Raw genomic sequence first — 18,809 nt, 5'->3', positions numbered from 1 at the left:
TGACTAGAGTGTTGGGTATGTTATAGTTGTAACAGAAGTTAATTCAAGGTTAAGAATCCGAGTGGGTTGGCCTTCACAAATGTTCTCTGTTAGACTGAATGAACTAATGACACTAGACTGAGAGGAGTCTCTCAGATAAAATATACAGTATGGGAGGGCAACTACAAAGCCACAAAGTATAAGACCACCACAAAAATAGACATGGGGATGGGAATCTATTACAGCTACTAGCTGTAGCCACTAAATGAAAGTTTTAAACAGATCAAGGAGTAAGCAACTCCAAACAGACTAGACTAGCACACAGACACCTCAAAAAATCAAAAACGCACAGAAAAGCACGGATAGAGCACTCAAACAGAAAAGTACAGTTTTGTACCTACCATAAATGTAGATGTTCGAAGATCCACATTGCTGCAGTCCTTACACTTGGGTAGTCCGCTGTCCTCGGTCGGCCCGAATATCAAAGTATAAGGCTGACGTCGGTCAGGGCGCATTTGACTGACGTCAGGGTACAAATGCGCATGACCGACGTCATATCCTCAGTCTTTTCTTGCCCCAGATGTCAGAAGACCCTAAAAATAAAGGTCAAAACCAAAAGACAGCAAACAACCAACCAACCACCCTTGCACTAACTACATGTACAATATATACAATATACACAATATGTACAACCCAACCCACACAACCACCTCTAACTACAGAGGGGAAGGAGGGAGGGTAAATTGGACTGCAGCAATGTGGATCTTGAACATCTACATTTATGGTAGGTACAAAACTGTACTATGTTCTTCATCTCACATTGCTGCAGTCCTTACACTTGGGTAGAATCCCAAAGCAGAGGTAAGGGAGGATGGCTAACTACAAGGAAGCAGGAGCCGCCAAAATGCCCTGCAAAACAGCAGTGGCAAAACCAGCCCTGGACTTAGAGTAAAGTGGCAGGTGATAATGCCTAGAGAAAGTATGCACAGAACTCCAAGTAGCTGCCTCCAAAATATCCTTGGTTGCCACTCCCTCAAAAAAGCTGTTGAAGTGGCAGTAGCCCTAGTGGAATGAGGCCTAATCCCAGCTGGAATCTCCTTGCCATGATGGGAATAACAGAAAGAAATGCAAAACCCAATCCACTTAGAAATAGTTTGTTTTGACACAGGCTTGCCCTGAGAACTCAAAGCAAAAGAAACAAACAACTGCTGAGACTGCCTGAACCCTTTAGTTCTGTCCAAATAATAACGCAACTGCCTGTGAACATCTAAAGTGTGCAAAATCTTTTCCCCTTTATTTTGGGGATTTGCATAAAAAGTAGGCAAATGAATAGTTTGGTTTAAAGCCACACTAGAAACCACCTTAGGCATAAAGGAAGGATTAGTACGTAATGATACCCTATCCTTATGGAAAATCAAGAAAGGCTCAACCGCCATAAGGGCCTGTAATTCAGACACCCTTCTTGCAGAGGTAATGGCCAATAAAAAGCAGTCTTCCATGATAAATATTTCAACTCAGCAGTAGCTGCAGGCTCAAAAGGTTGTAGAGTGAGTTTCTCCAACACAAAATTGAGATCCCAAGCAGGAGCAGGAGCTTTTAGGGGTCTTATATTCTTTGCCCTCTAAGAAATTGCTTGAACAAAGGATGAGAAAACAATGGTGGGTCACAATCATAGTGAGCGAAATTGCTGCAGCATGAACCTTAATAGAAGAGAAAGACAAACCTTTGTCCAGTAACTCAGTAAGATATTGAAGAGCCACACTCAAATTAGGCCCAGAAACATCAAAATCTTTTGCTGCACTCCAAAATAAAAATCTCTTCCATTTATCCGTACACTTTCCTTGTACTAGGCCTTCTAGCTTCCAAAATAACATTCAAAACTTGCTGAGGAAGTGGAGGCCCACTATGGTTCAAAACAGAATATGCCAGGCTGTTAGGTGCAGAGAGTGAAGCTTGACATTGAGCAAATGGCTGTCCTCCTGTGACAACAGGTGTGGAATCGAAGGCAAAGGCCATGGAGGCTTCCATACTAGACTTCTTAGTAATGGGTACCAGTGCTGTCGAGGCCAATCTGGAGCTATTAAAATCATCCTTGGCTTGTCCTGTCTGACCTTCAGAAGTACCTTTGGGAGGAGAGGCAGAGGTGGAAAGGCATACACATGAAGATTGCTCCAATTGAAAGAAAGAGCATCCACTCTCCAAGCTGTGGGATGAAACCTTGTTGTGCAAAACTTTGGCAGCTGATGGTTCAGTGGAGAAGCGAACAGATCTATGTCTGGAGTTCCCCATGACACTGTCAATTTTTGAAATACATGAGGATCCAATTTCCACTCGTGGGGATCCATAATTCGTCTGCTCAACACATCTGCTAAGGAGTTCTGTGCTCCTGGCAGAAACCTTGCCTGAAGATTGAGCTGTAAACTGAGAGCAGTCTCCCACAAAATCATTGCTTGCCTGCATAGAGGATAAGAATGCGTTCCCCCTTGCTTGTTGATGTACCACATGACAGTTGTGTTGTCTGTTAGAATCAACACCTGTCCTGGAAGGAGGAATTCCTTGAAAGCTATTAATGCAAACTGGACTGCTAACATCTCCTTCATGTTGATATGTAGATGTTGTAGTCTGACAGGCCACTTGTTTTGTATCCACTTTCCATTTAGATGAGCTCCCCAAGCTTTGTCTGAGACATCTGTCGTTAAAATCTGACTCGCCTCTGGCCGGGTCACAGAGTCCCTTGTTTAGGTGACATTCCTGAGCCCACCACAAAAATTCCTTCTGAATGCAAGGTATTATTTGAATGACAGTGTCCAGATCCTGGCAGTGCTGTGTCCATACATTTTTGAGATACCATTGTAGCTTCCTCATATGCAGTTTGGCATTGGGAAGCACCAGAATACAAGATGCCATGAACCCTAAGGCTTGAAGGACTGTCCTTGCAGTCAGCCCGGACTGATGAGATAGTTGATGGAAGTAAAGGGATAGACTCTTTTGTTTGTCCGGGGTTAAAAAGGCCATCTGGGATGCTGTATTCAGTCTCACACCCAGAAAGCACATGTCTTGAGAGGGTACTAGACTGGACTTTATTTCGTTCACAGAATACCCTAGGCATCTTAGCACTGCTATCACATATTCCAAATGATGAAGAAGCTCTTCCCTTCCTTGAGCCAAAATTAGGCAGTCGTCCAAATAAGGATAGATCTGTATTCCTTTCAGTCTGAAGAAAGCTATCACTGGAGCCAGAACTTTCGTGAACACTCTGGGCAGTAGATAAGCCAAAGGGCAATGCAGAGAACTGATAGTGAGAAGTCCCAGCTCGAAAACACAGATACTTTCTGCAACTGAGTCTGATAGGAACATGAAGGTAAGCCTCCTTGAGATCCAAAGTTACCATCCAATGATCTTTGCCCAGCAGAGGTAAAAGCTGCTGCAACGTCAACATTTTGAACTTGGGAATGTCCAGATAAGTGTTGAGGATAGATAAATCCAAAATTGGTCTCCACGTGTTCCCCTTCTTTGGTACTAGGAACAGGCGAGAATAAAATCCTAGGCCCACTTCTGGCAGAGGGACCGGCTGTATGGCCCCTAGTTGGAGCAACAGAGAAACCTGTTTGTGAGCCTCTATTCTTTGTTGAGGAGGAACGTCTGGCATGCCTTTGAAAGGAGGCAAGGTATGGAAATAAAACCTGTAGCCGTGGTGTATGATATCCAATACCCATCTGTCCTGGGTAATTAAACTCCAATTTTCTTTGAAAAGTGCCAACCTTCCTCCCAAAGGTGCTGCCAGACGAGCAGGCTCTGGCAGCTGAAAAGGTAGGTCATTGGGTCTGCTTACGAAAGGACTGACCCCTGCCCTCCCCGAAGCCTGTGCAGGAGAACTCCCTGTTCTAGGCCTGAAAGAGCCCTGAGCTCTGCCCTTACCACGTCTAGATCTACCCCTAGACTGGGAATCATAAGAAGGATACATCCACCCTTTAGTAGGCCAATTTCTACTAAACTTTGGAGGCTGGACCTGCAAAAAATCTTTAACAGTCTGCATAGACTTAGCCTTGTCTTCCATTTTCTTTAAAACTGTCTCAACAGGAGGACCAAACAACACGTCAGATTGTAAAGGAGCATCTAAAATCCTTGTTTTAACATGTTCAGACAAATTCTGATTCCTCAGCCAGGCGTGCCTGCGAAGAACTGACCCAGTGGCAGCCACCCTAGACGAGGCCTGTACAGCATCAAAACCACATTGCAAAGAATGCTTACCCACCTGTTCAGAAACATGCACTAAATCTTGCAACTCTTTACAATCAATACCTACCGCCAGAGCATCAACCTTAGACTTCAATAGTGAAAGGAGATAGTTTTGGTATTTCAACATGTGAAACTGGCAATTCAGAGCCCTCATAGCAAGAGTAGAAGAAGTATAGACTTTCTTACCCCATCTATCCAAGGCCCTAGCCTCCTTGTCTGCAGGAACCGGATTTTTAACAACAGAAGCCTTAACACCTTTAGGCCCCTGGCTAACAGTTTCTGGGTCTGCCCTAGGACTCTTAAAAAGATACTTATGAGCTTCAGGCACCCTGTAATACCTATCCGGCTTAACAGGAGCAGGAGGCAAAGAATCAGGATTAAGAGAAGCCTCTGTAAACAGATCTACCACTACATCCAAAACGGGAGGTATAGCGAAAGGCCTATGCTGGGGTAAAACAGAAATTCCCTAAGCCTTTTCCTGGAATCAGAGAAGTCCTGACCTTCCCACTTAAAATGCTCCCTCATAGAATGAAGAGTTTCTGAAAAGAAAAATCCTCAGGAGGAGTAGCAGAAGGAGTAGAATCATCCACATCAGAATCAGAATAAGGAGAGTACTCCTGCAAGTCTTCAGCCGAAGACTCTGAAACATCTGAAGCCTGCTCAAAACCCCCTAGCTCAGGCTCCACCCTAGGTCTCTTATCAGGAGGGGGCATAGAACCCCTAATCAAAGTAATCAAATCTTCTGCCATTTTAAGCATATGCTTCTTGGGCACAGTACCAGAAGAGCTAGGAGTAACACCAACTGAAGCTAAACCTGGCCTGCCCCTGGGAGAAGACTTTGAAACAGAAGGAGAGGGCCTAGCCACCTTAGGAAGGGAGGGGAGTATAGTAACCTGAGAAGCCCCCTCAGCCTGACTTGTCTCCTGAGAGGCAACATCTTGCAATAATAAGGTCTCACCCTGGGAAGACAAAGAAACCTCCGGTGGAGCCACCGACACGTCTAAAGAACCGGCGTCCGGTACAGACGGCTCTTCTAGCCTAGGCTTAACTGCCTTGTCCTTGCGCTTCTTCGAAGAAGCGGACGTCGGAGCATCCGACGGCATTTTATAGTTGCACCGCTTCCCAAAGACTAACCTTGCACAATCCAACCTTCTCTTTATAGTGCGTTTATTAAATCTAGCACAAGAGCGACAGCCAACAACGTCGTGCTCAGGCCCTAAGCAAGGAATACACAAAGTATGATAATCTCTATGCTGTATCTGTTTCCCACAAGAAATGCAATTATTGACTTTTTCTGACATCCGGTAAATGACTTGAGGCAAGAAAAAACTAAAATATTCCCCAACGGGGTACTTAGCCAACTTTGAACTCGGTCTGAAACTTCTAAATCGAAAAATCTCAGAACGCCAACCGGCACTTGCAATGCTGCTTCTGCATCGGACCATGCGGCAAAAAAGACTGAGGATATGACGTCGATCATGCGCATTTGTACCCTGACGTCCTGACGTCAGTCAAATGCGCCCTGACCGACGTCAGCCTTATACTTTGATATTCGGGCCGACCGAGGACAGTGGACTACCCAAGTGTAAGGACTGCAGCAATGTGAGATGAAGAACATCTACAACTCTCAGTATGAAAAAGCAGTTTACAGTTAATTCAGTAAACATGCAATTTGAGTAATGAACCATATCTAGCAATGACAAATACAGTTAAAATGGTATAAAACCGTACATAAATGCAGTGAAACAGTAAAAAAAGCTTTATAACAGTGCAAAAAGTAGTATAGCAACTATATAGCACAATTATAAGTGTCACAGAAGTGCAATTCAATGAAATAGGTGTGAGAAATAACTTATCCTGCTCTTGGAATCTTAATGAATTTCTGCTTAGTTTCAGTAATGAATTACCATCCACAGCCTGATAATGCATGCCTGTATGCACAACCTTTTCCAAACACAGGGTTTATATACCAGAGAGGATGGGAGAGTTACAAGATCAAATTACTACTCAGTCCTATTCAGCCCCTGCTATTACCCAATCACTTGTACTACAGAAGGTCAGGAAACCCTGTTACTCTCAATAATAATGAAAACAGACTATCAGCAGAAAATGGCTGCCAGAAACACAGGAAACTCAAACTACCAGGCCTGGATAACAGCAGGCCTCTATCAAGATTATGCCACCTGAGCAAAACACAGAAACCTCAATTTAATGCATAGAAAGAGCACTAAGAGAAAATACAAGTCTCAGTATAAAAAAGCAGTTTACAATTTAGTAATTAAATACAATACAATTATAGTAATGCATAACCACTCCTCACTTTCCTTCCTACCTTAATCTCCCTCTTAACATTTCTATTTCTTTGTGACCTTACTAGCTTATTGACCTCCTCAAATACACTCCACCATTATCTTAGAACCAGGACCTATGTCAGTATTCTTACTCCACTATCCAAGTCATCAGCTATGCAATGCCCTTCTCTCTCTCTGAGTTTTTAACTTTACCTTCTGACCGTTTCACACTCCATACCTCAATTTTAATTTTATTCCTAACATCTGCAACCCTCCTTACCCAGTCATACAAGTCTGTCACATGCACATGATCTGTTTGCATACTAAATGTTTCATACTTGGAATTTAATATTGTGTACACTGTCACCACAGAAGAAATACCACTCTGAACTTTCAACACTCATTACAGAGCAATTACTTCTCTGTATTCTAGATATCTTAAGGACTATGTTGTTTTATTAAGATAAGGTACATTCTCTTAAATACCTTATATTTATCTGTAGCTCCTTCTCCCCAAGCCTCCAGGGAAAAAAATTGGGCTTTCTCAAAGACAAAAAGTCTGGGAGAATGGTCCCATATACGATACTGAACTATCTGGCCTTGCAATGCTAAGTTCTGAAAAATAAATGAAATATAATACAAAATTATCACTTTTTAAATGCGTTTTTTGAAAGGCAAGCCGCATACATACCCCGAACTTGCACATACCAACTCAGACATCACTATACCTCACAGAAAATGGAATATTTAGAGACATAGCAACCTCCAATTTAGTACGTCAGTTTGGATTTTTCATCATTTAGACTCGAATGTTTGGGATTCAACATTATGAGTCCTAATATTTTACATGATTACTTGGAGAATGATTCAGTGTGTTTATTTGCAAGCAGTGCAGATTCATTCATTCAGGTCCTTACATTACCAATCCTGGGTATCTGCAAGTGATCCCATGTACAAAGGAACTAAAACTACAGGTGTTGTTTATATCACTATGTGTACAATGTAGTACATTTTATATGGAAAAAAACAGAATGAAAAATCAGTTGCACATTGACATGTACACAGTATGGCTAATAGATTTAAGAGTTCACTGCATAAACTATCAACTATTCATGACAAAAAAAGTTAGGTCGTTTATTGTAGAAAAAGTATGGAGGAGTGGAGGGGCAATTGAGAGAACACTCTAGAATAAGTAACTGCTTTGGCAGATTAGTTTGAACTTGTGTAGTTTCCTAGGGTAAGATAACATTTCAATTACCCCTGGGCTTAAATTACGAAGAACTACAGTGTCACTAGCGATTACCACATGACTTACTTTATAAAAGGTTGTGGCTTAATGATTTATTTTTTATTCTGATGAAGCCCTGATTGAGTTGAGATGAAATCACTAAACACCTTAAGATTCCTCTGTGGATATGTGTATTATAATTTTTAACTATATTCACAACTTTTGCACTGTCCTTTACTTATGTTTTGATACGCAAGGAAGGAAACAGATACAGAAAGTAACTAGAATTACTCTAGAAGACTGATTACATATTAACATTTTAACCATGTGGTCTTATAAAACCTGAATCTTGGGACTATTCCATTAAGTGTGGAACATTAGAGTTGACATCCTGCAAACTACATCAACTGTTTCTACCACATCCTTCAAAACACTTAAGGGAGGACCAGTAGCCCCCTAATAAACATTTTAGTTGAACATGCAGTGAATTAAAATAGTACTAGTGTTTTAACCTCTGGGGCTGAAAAGTATTAATTCTCATTTTCACAAATGCTTCCAAAATTACTTAATATAGCTCATATCTTCCTTAAGGTGGCAATAGTGTACAGCAGAGGTCCTAGTTGCCTCTACAGAGCAAGTTTGCTGGGGTGGCTCTTAATAGCTGGACAGATGGTATAATGCCTTTGAGATGAGAGGCAAAGGAGTACATGCCAGTTTTTAAAAAATTGCCACTGCCAACAAATTGCCTTATCCAAAGCTTTCAAAACTAGATATCCTCAAACTGGAAATTCTGAAAAAGCCATGCATTGCTGCCTTCAATGCTTGAATAATTGTGTAATATAAATGCAGTGCCAGGCCTCCAAAGAAGTTGCATTTAACATTATACGAAGTGATGCCCAATGTGGAACAAGTTCCTAAAACCTTAGCCTCTAACCTAGTCAGTGTGGGGGAGGGTATTCATGATCAACTTATGCAAGGTGAATGCAACATCATTTCTTATATTTTCAAATTCTCCTTCCTTAGCCTTTGTAGGAGCAATAATGACCAATAGAGGAATTTAGTCATACTTGTCTTCCCAGACAAAATCAAATGCAAGTGTAACCTTCCTCAGCTCAGAGGTGAATGCTGATAAAGGAACATACCTTGGGTAGTAATGCAGTTTCAAGCAATAAATCATTTAAGGTGTTGATTATTCTTAACGTCAGCTATACAGCTCTCTAGGCATGGACTTTAAGAGCTGCAGCCTAAGCTTTATTAGTACAAGCAGGTAGACTATAGTAATATCCCTAGATATCCGGGAAGAAAGGTACATCATATTTTAAAGGAAATGTAATACCTAGAGCATTTAAGAGCCACACCTAGTGTACCAACAGTAAAGAGCTCAGTTTTTAAACTGTTAACCTTAAGCCCAGATTTCTGATTAAAATTAAAAAAAAGCACAGGAGTCGCTGGAAAATGGACATCATGAACTAGGTCTGTGGTTACTAGCAAGCAGTCATCCACAAACTTAAGCACATGGGTCTGTTCCTCAAATGTGGCCCAATCCATATAGTGGAACAGCATGGTAACATATGCATCATGGGCTCAACAAAAAGAAAGTGAGATAGAGGATATCCTGGACTTGTTGCTTTATTTAACAGTAAGGCTTTAGAAAGGGTGATTACTGCCATTACTCAAGCTCCTGGGCCATGATACAGCAAATGTTCTACTTTAATAAATGCCTGTGGGATATCTCAGCATACTGAATCAAATGCCTTTATAAAGCCAGCAAGTACAGATGCTGCTGGGTCCAAGGTACAATGCATGCCTTGAGTACAAGTTAGCAGACTCCTGGCATGGTATGTGCTGGACTTGTTCTTGATAAAAAACCTGCCACATAAAACTGTTCCACATAACTTTTGTGCTGTAGTGTTTACTATGTTACAGAGCTTGAACTGGATTTTATAAATCATAAATGCAGTAAATATTAAATGTTTAGTATTTTATAAACAACTTCAACTTACAACAGCTCAGTAACTACTCAAGCTACACACAAAGACAGCATTTTCTTTACCTGTGCACTTTCATACAAGGCTATGCAGTTTAATCTGTTGCACTTAGTAGATAAGGTATTTAGAAAAATGTTTATTATGACAATACAAGTAAGATCCCATGGGTTTGGATGTGCCCACCCTAAATGGTCTTAATAGCAGCTAGAGGGAGGATTCTGCTTGGTTTATCAGAGTGGAGGAATGCACCTATCTATCCCAAAAGAAGGGCCATTAGAATGACCCCAAGCCAAGGGTACCAGCTTTGTGTATAAACAGAGGAAATACAGAAAAAGCACAAAGCAACCCCAAACCAGTGCTGCACTAATACAACTATGCTGTGTCCACTACTTGAGGAAAAAAAAACTAAATCTCTGGCACTTGTCAAACAAGATAACCGATCCCATCTCAGAAATCCTCATTCCAGAAGCAGCATCCAGGCAATGACCAAACTGTGAAACCACTAGTGAGACATCGGAAGACAACGGCCAAATTTGTCTGCCAAGGAAGTTGGCTAGCCTTAGAATATGTAGGACAACTAGAAAAAAAAGGTAGGAATGAGACTGTCCACTCCCCTACTCTGTTTCCCCACATCAGTTGGTTAAGGTACCAGACTGCAGCCAAGCTAATATTATTGCAACATCTGAAGGGTTAGAAAAATCTTTCATCTTCAAATGTTATGTACTCGCCATTACGTTCCATCTGTGTTGTCCATTTTCATTCTTCAACACGTGGGTTTGGATCAAACTCTGCTGCTTTTTACAGCTCGTGAACACTGCAAACTCTCAAATTCTTCCCTTAACCATAATTCTCTTGTCCCCCTCTCTACCTCAGATTTTGTTTGATGCCCTTTACTGTTAAATAATGCAAGAAAATTGTAATCCGAGAAACCACTATCTAGTGATCAAAAAATAGGAACCTTGGTTCTCATATCTTTTCATTCTTCCAGAAGTCTGAAAATGGACAACACAGATGGAATGTCATGGTGAGTACATAAATTCTTTATCTGATGCCAATTTTCTTTCATTCCTCAAGTGGAACAGAGGCCCCAGCTGCCTGAATCCCAGGTGAACTTTAAGAATGGATATTCTTGAGTACTGTTGAGCTGAAGGATACTCTTCCCCTACAGACCAGATCAACTTTGTAATAAGTAATAAAAGTAATAGGATAAGCCCAAATAGTTGCAGCACAAATAGTCTACGGATGATCCGGACAGAAATACTGAAGAGTTTGCCATGGACCTGATCGAATGAGCCCTCAAAGTTTTTGGCAAAGATGCACAATTTGTTGTATACAAATGAAATGTCATCAGTTAGCCACTTAACTAAAGTTACTTTGGTATCTTGATTTTTTTTTTTTTTTTTTAAAGAGAAAAATAATTGTTCTGATTCTGAATTTTTCAGTTTTACGCAGATAAAATGTAGCAATTGTCTATGAATGCCCCAACAAGTGTAAAACGTATTCCCCTTTGTTCAAGAAATCTGGAAAGAAAACTGGAAATTTATATTGGATCCTGACACCATCTTAGGAAGAAAGGATGGATTGGTTTGTAAGGACACCCTATGAAAAATGAAATAAGGAGTTTTAGAAGATAAAGCTTGAAGTTCTGAAATCCTCCTAGCTGATGTGATGGCTACCAAAAATATAGTTTTCCAAGTTAAAAAGTTGGATTCACACCATGCAGCTGGTTCAAACGATGACGGAGTCAGGGCTTATAACACTAAAGGTCCTTCCTCCACCACAGGCTTTGAAAGAGGTCGCAGTAAAAAGTTCCTTTTATAATGCCATACAAAGCTGTGAGGAAGCCAAGGTAGAATTATGTACTCCTATATGAAAATTAGAAATGTCAGCTAATTGTACTTTAACCGTTGAGGAAGTAGTTCCTTCACTAAAAATAATAGCGAAAAATTCAACAACTTTGGGTGCTGGCACTGAAAAGGGGTTGATGTCCTGTTGTGCCCAAAAACAAATATTTCCCATTTAAATCACCATTTTGTATATCTTCCTAGTGGAAGCTGTGTGTGGAGACAAAAGAATGTGGCTGAAAGGGGAGAAGAGCCTTGGTTATCTAGCTATCAATGGAAATGGAGAAACCATGCGGTCAACTTTAGGCCCAAAATGTCCAGGTGATTAATGTCTGTTGGGCGAGACACACTACCTGGAATTGGAGCTAGGACCCAAGAAAGATGAACTAGAGACCAAAGTAAGTGGAACCAAATCTGACGGCCAATAAGGGGCAACAAGGATGACTGAGCTCAATCGAGATGCCTTCTGAAGGAACTCAAAAATTATGAGAGTTGAGGAGTAAGCATAGAGGAGACTGGAGTTCAAATTATGGAGAAGAGCATTTCCTGGTGACTCCCCTGATTGGGGGGGGAAATCAAGGCAGAGAACTTGCTGCACATATTGAGGGGAGATGCAAAGAGTGCAGCATGGCCGGCCCCACTGGCAGAAAATCTTTGTTGCAATTTTCTTGTAGAGAGGCCACTAGGGAGGCAATATGATGGGCCAGATCAACAAGCAACTTCATCTGCTATCACAATGGATTTCCCCAGAATGTGCGCTGCTATCAGAAATCGACTGGATGAGATTGCCCATTGCCACACACACAGAGCTTCGACATAAGGGGTAAGATCTGGTTCCTTCTTGTTTGTTGATTTACTACACTACTGACATACTGTCCATCTGAATTGCAATAGTCCCTGAAGAGGGAGTGTGTTGGAAAGTCCTGCAACACTAGAACTGCTCTCATTTCTAGGAGACTGATGTGTGTTGGCCTCTTCTGGGGACCAGGTGCCTTGAACAGTCTTTCCCAAGAAGCCTCCCCCCATCCAAACTGGGATGCATCTGTGGTCACAAGCTCTTTTGTAGTTCACTGTTTAAAATCCGCCTCTGGGCATTTTTTTCTGGCTATACTGCTCAGACAAGCTCCTCGTGGTCCTGCAGAGTGGTCCTAGCAGCAGGGAACTCAGAAAAGCGACTACTTTCTGGATTTAAGTATCTTTGCTTTTTTTATCACTTGGAATAGCTTCTGTAGCTTACCCTGAACTAGCATGAACTGTTTAACTGTTTGCTGCATTATTTTAAAATCTGCACTTAAAGTTACATTTTAGTCGAATTTGATCGAAAGTTTGTTTAATGTAACTGTTGAGGCTGCCCACTAAAGTGTGCTAGCCTGTGTAACTGATTTATCACCGTTTCTGCATTCTCTGTGTGTTTCTATCAAAAAAACAAAAAAATAATCCTTGTTTTCCCGCCTCTCCTCGACTAGTTTAGACCAGTTTACAGGCATTGCTGTATTCTGGGCTGTGGTTTAGTTCCTGTGTTGTCCATTACCTTGCTTGGATAGAGGGAAGTTTCTTTGCTCACCAGTGGGGGCTTGGAGCCTTGGGGCCTACCTGTCCCTGTAGGAAGTGACCTCAGCACAAGAAGCTGTAGTAATTGGTTGTTTTGGACCATTTCTGGCTCTTTTGTAGTTCACTGTTTAAAATTCGCGTTTGCGCGGTTGTGCGCATAAGGTTAGACTTCTGGCTCCGCCAGGTCTGCTCTTCAAATTTTCCCTTAAGGAAGCTCTACTCTTAGTATAATCAGACTACTCACTATATTATAAGCCTAGCACATGTTCTCAATACTTCTCTAAGTAAGCACTCTCGTACTAAGTAAAGCACTACATCTACTTACCACCCCTGTGAATATCCACTTCCCTTAAAGGTACAGCACTCCCTTATACTGTTCTAGCATGTCGAGTGGTAGATTACTGGCATCCTCTCCAGTTCAGCTGGTCAATCTGGGTATCTTGAGACAATGCTACAATTGTCTCATGTACACAGACAACCCTCTCCTCCTCCCAACAAACACAAATACATGTGAGAGATGCAACTATACAGCCAAACTGGAGGCTGAACTCTCTCAACTCAGGGCTGGCATGACCAGACAGGAGGAGATGGTAACCACACACACAACAATCCCAGTCCCACATAGACCTACCACAACTGCAAACCCAACACATAAAAACACAAAGACATACTCGGAGGCTCTAATAAAAAACTTACCAAAACAGAGGCTCCCAAAGCAGACATTCAAAAATCTACCACCTCAAAACAAAACACATGCAACACATACTTCAATAAATCAGTGTGTCAACCAATCACAGCCCTTAAGGCCAAACACCTTGCCTGATACACTAGTAATAGGTGACTCTATAGTCAGACACACTGATGTCCCGCTGACCAGGCTGAACAAGGAGAGGGTGACTGAGCTATCGGGAGCTAGGATCCGCCACATAACACACGCACTCAAGTCACTCCAAAGCAAGTACAAATGACTCCGTCATTGTCCATGCTGGTGTGAATGACCCGAGACGTACCACCCTGGACTACATGAAGAGAGACAGAGGAGCTCTCCGATTATGTAGCCCAGGCTGGTATGACCCTGACCCTGAGCAGCATCTTGCCCTCACCAAGAATGATACCACAATACAAAGACAAGATTATCAGCTTTAATAATTGGCTCAAGTACTGGTGTCATTCTAAGGGGAATGAATGTCTGTCTGCCTGGGATAACATGTTGGACAAGCCACGCTGCTTCGCAAGGAATGGCTTACACCTGTCACCACTGGGCTTCTGGATATTGGCTAAGGCTCTTGCCACCCCATAGTGCCTTTTTTAGGCAAGGCTCAAAAGACAAACCCACCTCCTTAGAAAACAAAAATGGAAAAAAAACTAAGGGTAATGCTGCTCAACGCCAGAAGTCTAAATCTCAAGATGCAGGCACTTGATGCACTCCTCAGCATGGAAAACATTGACATCTGTGCAGTAACTGAAACCTGGTTCAAGGCTCCTGAGAACACCCCAGCGCTACCAGGCTATACCTCGTATCATGCTTTTCGGTCCCAAAACCCGGGCCAAATCACAAAGGGAGGGGGAGTGTCCATATTCATCAAGCACACCCACACCTCCAGGTTAGTAGCAACACATGAAGCATCAGAGACCATACAGGTGCAACTAACCATAGGCAAAACTGCTACACAACTGGTAGCATGTTACAGACCACCCTCCCAATCTCAAGAACCCCACTCAGCCTTCCTGAAGACATTGGAGGATATGAATGTATCACAAAATACCATCATAATGGGAGACTTCAACCACCCAAACATAGATTGGGTACATTATTCTAGCCCTAATACCCTAGACCAAAGGTTCCTGGAATTCATAAATTCAAATGCACTGGAACAACTAGTCACCTCTCCCACTAGGCGAGATAATATACTAGACCTGATTCATCATAAACATGGGGACAAAATGCTCCACACCGGACGTATACCCCTCACTAGTGAGATCTGACCACAAACTAATCACCCTGGATATACATATCCCACCTCCACCCCCAGCACAAAAGACCACAGTGAAAAACTTCTCAAAAGCAGACTTCACTCTTCTTAAGACTGAGATGGTATCATTTAAGCCCACTGTGCCAGTGGACACCACATCCCACAATGCCAAATCCTTCACAAATGCTTTCTATGGACATCTCCAAGAATGAATGGATCATGCAATCCCAAATAAATCCAAGTCCCTCTCCACCAAAGGTAAGTGTCCTGTCTGGTGGACCTCAGCCATAAACAAATTGTATAACAAAAGAAGGAAGCTACTGCACATCAGAGCAAAATCCCATGAAGGGAAGACATCTCTGATCAACATTAGCAGAAAACTACGTACTCTCATAAAAACATCCAAGGCCAACATTGAGAGAAAAATCGCTAAGGACACTAAAGATGACCACAAAGCCTTCTTCAGCTATGTTAGAAACCTGGGCGGAAACCCTCAGATATGCTCAGAGTTGGTTCACAACAACAAAAAATACACTGAACCCACAGATATTGCCAACATTCTGGCTGACAGGTTCAGTGCAAATTTCTCCCCTCCCTCACCCCCAAAAGAAGAAATACTTATCCCAGCTGAATGTAATCTCCCTGTCATCTCAGATGTCCAAGTGAGAACAGCCCTAAACAAAGCAAAAAACACAGCATTAATGGGACCTGACGGTATCCCGGGTTGCGTGTTACGTGAACTCCAAGAGGAGCTAAACCCACACATAAAAATGCTATTTAACCTTAGCCTCACTTCGGGATATGTACCTGAACACTGGCGTACAGCAACAGTGGTCCCACTCCACAAGGGGGGTGCCTCTAAAGACCCTGGAAACTACCGCCCCATAGGCTTAACCAGCCTGGTCTGCAAAGCTATGGAAAGAATCATTATGGAATTCATAAACCGAGACATAGGGGACCTACAGACACTTGACCCCACCCAGTTCGGCTTTGTAAAGGGCAGATCCTGCCTTTTAAACCTGGTTGACTTTTTCGAAACAGTCACTAGAGCCATTGATGAGGGCAAAGCAGTCTATACAGCATACCTGGACTTGGCTAAGGCCTTCGACACAATACCCCACTCAGGCATCATAGATAAGCTCAACAGCTTAAAAGTAAACCCTTATTGTCACTAGATGGGTTGCAAACTGGCTAAAGGACAGAACCCATAAAGTTAAAATCGCTGGAGCAATGTCGGACTCAAAGCCAGTCACAAGTGGTGTCCCACAGGGATCTGTCCTGGGACCCCTCTTGTTCGGCATTTATTTCTCAGATGTTAAAGCAAACATGGGAGGGCTGTGGTTGACAAAGTTTGCAGATGACTGCAAACTAGGCGCCATAGTCGATACACCAGCAGACACATACATCCTACAAAAAGGCCTTACAGAAACGGACAACTGGTGCCGGAGTCACGGCCTTAAACTAAATCCCAAAAAATGTATAGTCATCCCCTTTGGGAAAAACAAAGTACCCACAAATTATCACAGACAGCAACCCACTGAGTACGGAAAAAGTAATCAGAGACTTAGGGACCCAAGTAGACAGCGACCTCTCATTTGACACCCACGTTGCCAAAGTGGTTAGAAAAACATTCTACCTTGCACACCTCATCATGAAGGGATTCACATCCAGATCCAAGGATGTCATTGTACCCCTATATTCCTCCCTCATCAGACCCATGATTGAGTACAATGCCCCATTTGGTATGTACCTCTCCCGGCATTTGCAACAGCTGGAGAGACCACAAAAGTACCTCACCAAGAGGATCAAGGGTCTCCAACATTTCTTATTCTGCCAGACTAAAGAAACTTCAGCTCTATTCAGTAGCATACCGCCTGCTCAGAGGTGATCTCTGCCTGACGTACAAGGCCATGTCCTATCAGGATCTGATGGACATGCTCCACCTCAAAAAATCCAAATCCATCAGGACCATGAGAGCTAAAGACAAACCTCAGCACAAGTATGAATAGGACATGCTGGAGGGATAGATTCATAACCCAGAGGCTTCCCATGCTTTGGAACAAGATCCCAGTTCGTATTAGGCAGAGCCCCTCACTGACTCTCTTCAAGAGAAATCTTGAGTGGATGGGAGATCGTAAGTTTACCCCAGGGGTCACATCCATGTCACTGCTAGACAGGGGCACAGTAAACTAATTCTATTATATAAGGGGACCTTCATTGTGTCACTACTAGACAGAGTCACAGTATTCTAAATATATTCTGTAAATTTTTTGTACCATTTCATTGGCAAAAGCCACATCACTATGGCTAGGCTTACAAATGCCCCAGGGCAGATAGCCTAGTACTATACTATGAAACTATGGCCTTGGGCTGAGTAAGAATGAAATGAGTAAAATCTGCAATGAGCAAATCCACCACCTGGTGGTACCTCTTGCGTGCCAGAGTTATTTTGATCCAAGTGGACAAAGGCTGGTACAGAATGGACACTGAGTCGCATGGCTCATATGAATTCTAGCACTTTGACTTGGTTCTAGCCAAGATTAATGGTAATGTCTAGGTGATGCACAATTGGAGTACATAATCTCTTGCTTCAACCAATAGATGCCTGGTCAAAGCAGTTATAAGCCAGTCATCCAGTTAAGGAAATACTCTGAATCTGTGCAGTCTCAAGTGGTGAACACTTTGGGGGCTGTCTTGAGGCCAATCGTCAGTGCTCTGAACTGGTAATGACCACCTCCCAGCCAGAAGCATAGGTATACCCTGGATCGTCTGTTCATTTTTATGTGATAGTACACATCCTGAAGCTCTATTGAGCACATCTAGTTGTCCTTGTTCAGGAAAGGCAAAAATGGACTGAACCATGACCATCTGGAACTTTATATACTGAACCGATTTGTACAGATTGCAGAGATCCAAAATTTGTCTCCAGTCCCATGTTTTCCTTGGCAGTAAAAAGAATCTTTAGTAAGTTACCAGATACTTTCGGGTCTGGGGAGACCTTTTGGATAACTCTTCTCTAGCAACTTATTTGTAGAGTTGCTGCTTTCCTCTGAATGGGAATATAAAGAATTATGAGTACTGCTGAAGGAATGTGTAGTGAAAAAGGAATTATGTAACATCTGGAAGTAATTCTCTGCTCCCATGTATCTTTTGTAATATCTAGCCAGGTTCTCTGGTGTAGAAATAGAGGACCCCCAACTTCCTCCAGAGGTGGATAATTGGGCCCCCTTTCAGGAGCACTGGTAGGATCGGTCAGATAAGAAATCACTGGGTTGTCTTCCATTACAGCCCCCCCAACCCTGGGGGAACCATCTCCACGTGGATCCTGGAAAGGACCCTGGGACTTTCTGAACCACATTCTGTCCTCCTCATAGAGTCCTGAAGAAGTTTCTTTGGGGAGTCAAAAAATGTAGACCCACTGCAGACAGGGTCTTAACTTGCTCATAACCTGCAGGGTGCTTCTCACTTTAGGTGCAAACAAAGTACTTGCGTCAAAGGGTGCATTGACAAAGAAGGGCTTGAAGGGCTCTGTGTAATCACACAAGTGCATCCAGGCAAGTCTCAACGAAAATGCTTGAACCCACCACCCTTTAAGTACCTTCAGCTGCAACTGAAATTACCTCATGGATGAATTTCTAATGGACTATTATGTAGTCAACTGAGAGGCAAATGGCAGTCTGTTCTTCAGCAGTTATTGTTCTTGACAGGGATTTGGA

General features: G+C 42.5%; 1 protein-coding gene across 1 annotated transcript in view; it reads right to left on the bottom strand.

Annotated features, from left to right (window-relative positions):
- The window catches only part of CAPN10 (calpain 10), a 423,833-nt gene that overhangs the window by 379,029 nt on the left and 25,995 nt on the right, over positions 1–18,809 (bottom strand). The window contains exon 2 of the mRNA XM_044070888.1: positions 6,996–7,124. Within this exon, the coding sequence (XP_043926823.1) occupies positions 6,996–7,124 (129 nt within the window). The remainder of the gene's footprint in view (positions 1–6,995; positions 7,125–18,809) is intronic.

The sequence above is a fragment of the Protopterus annectens genome, chromosome 4.part1 (assembly GCF_019279795.1).
Source record: "Protopterus annectens isolate FY-2018-M chromosome 4.part1, PAN1.0, whole genome shotgun sequence".
Classification (NCBI taxonomy): domain Eukaryota; kingdom Metazoa; phylum Chordata; order Ceratodontiformes; family Protopteridae; genus Protopterus; species Protopterus annectens.
The sequence above is the reverse complement of the archived record's forward strand: the minus strand, read 5'-3'. Positions and strand labels throughout refer to the sequence as shown.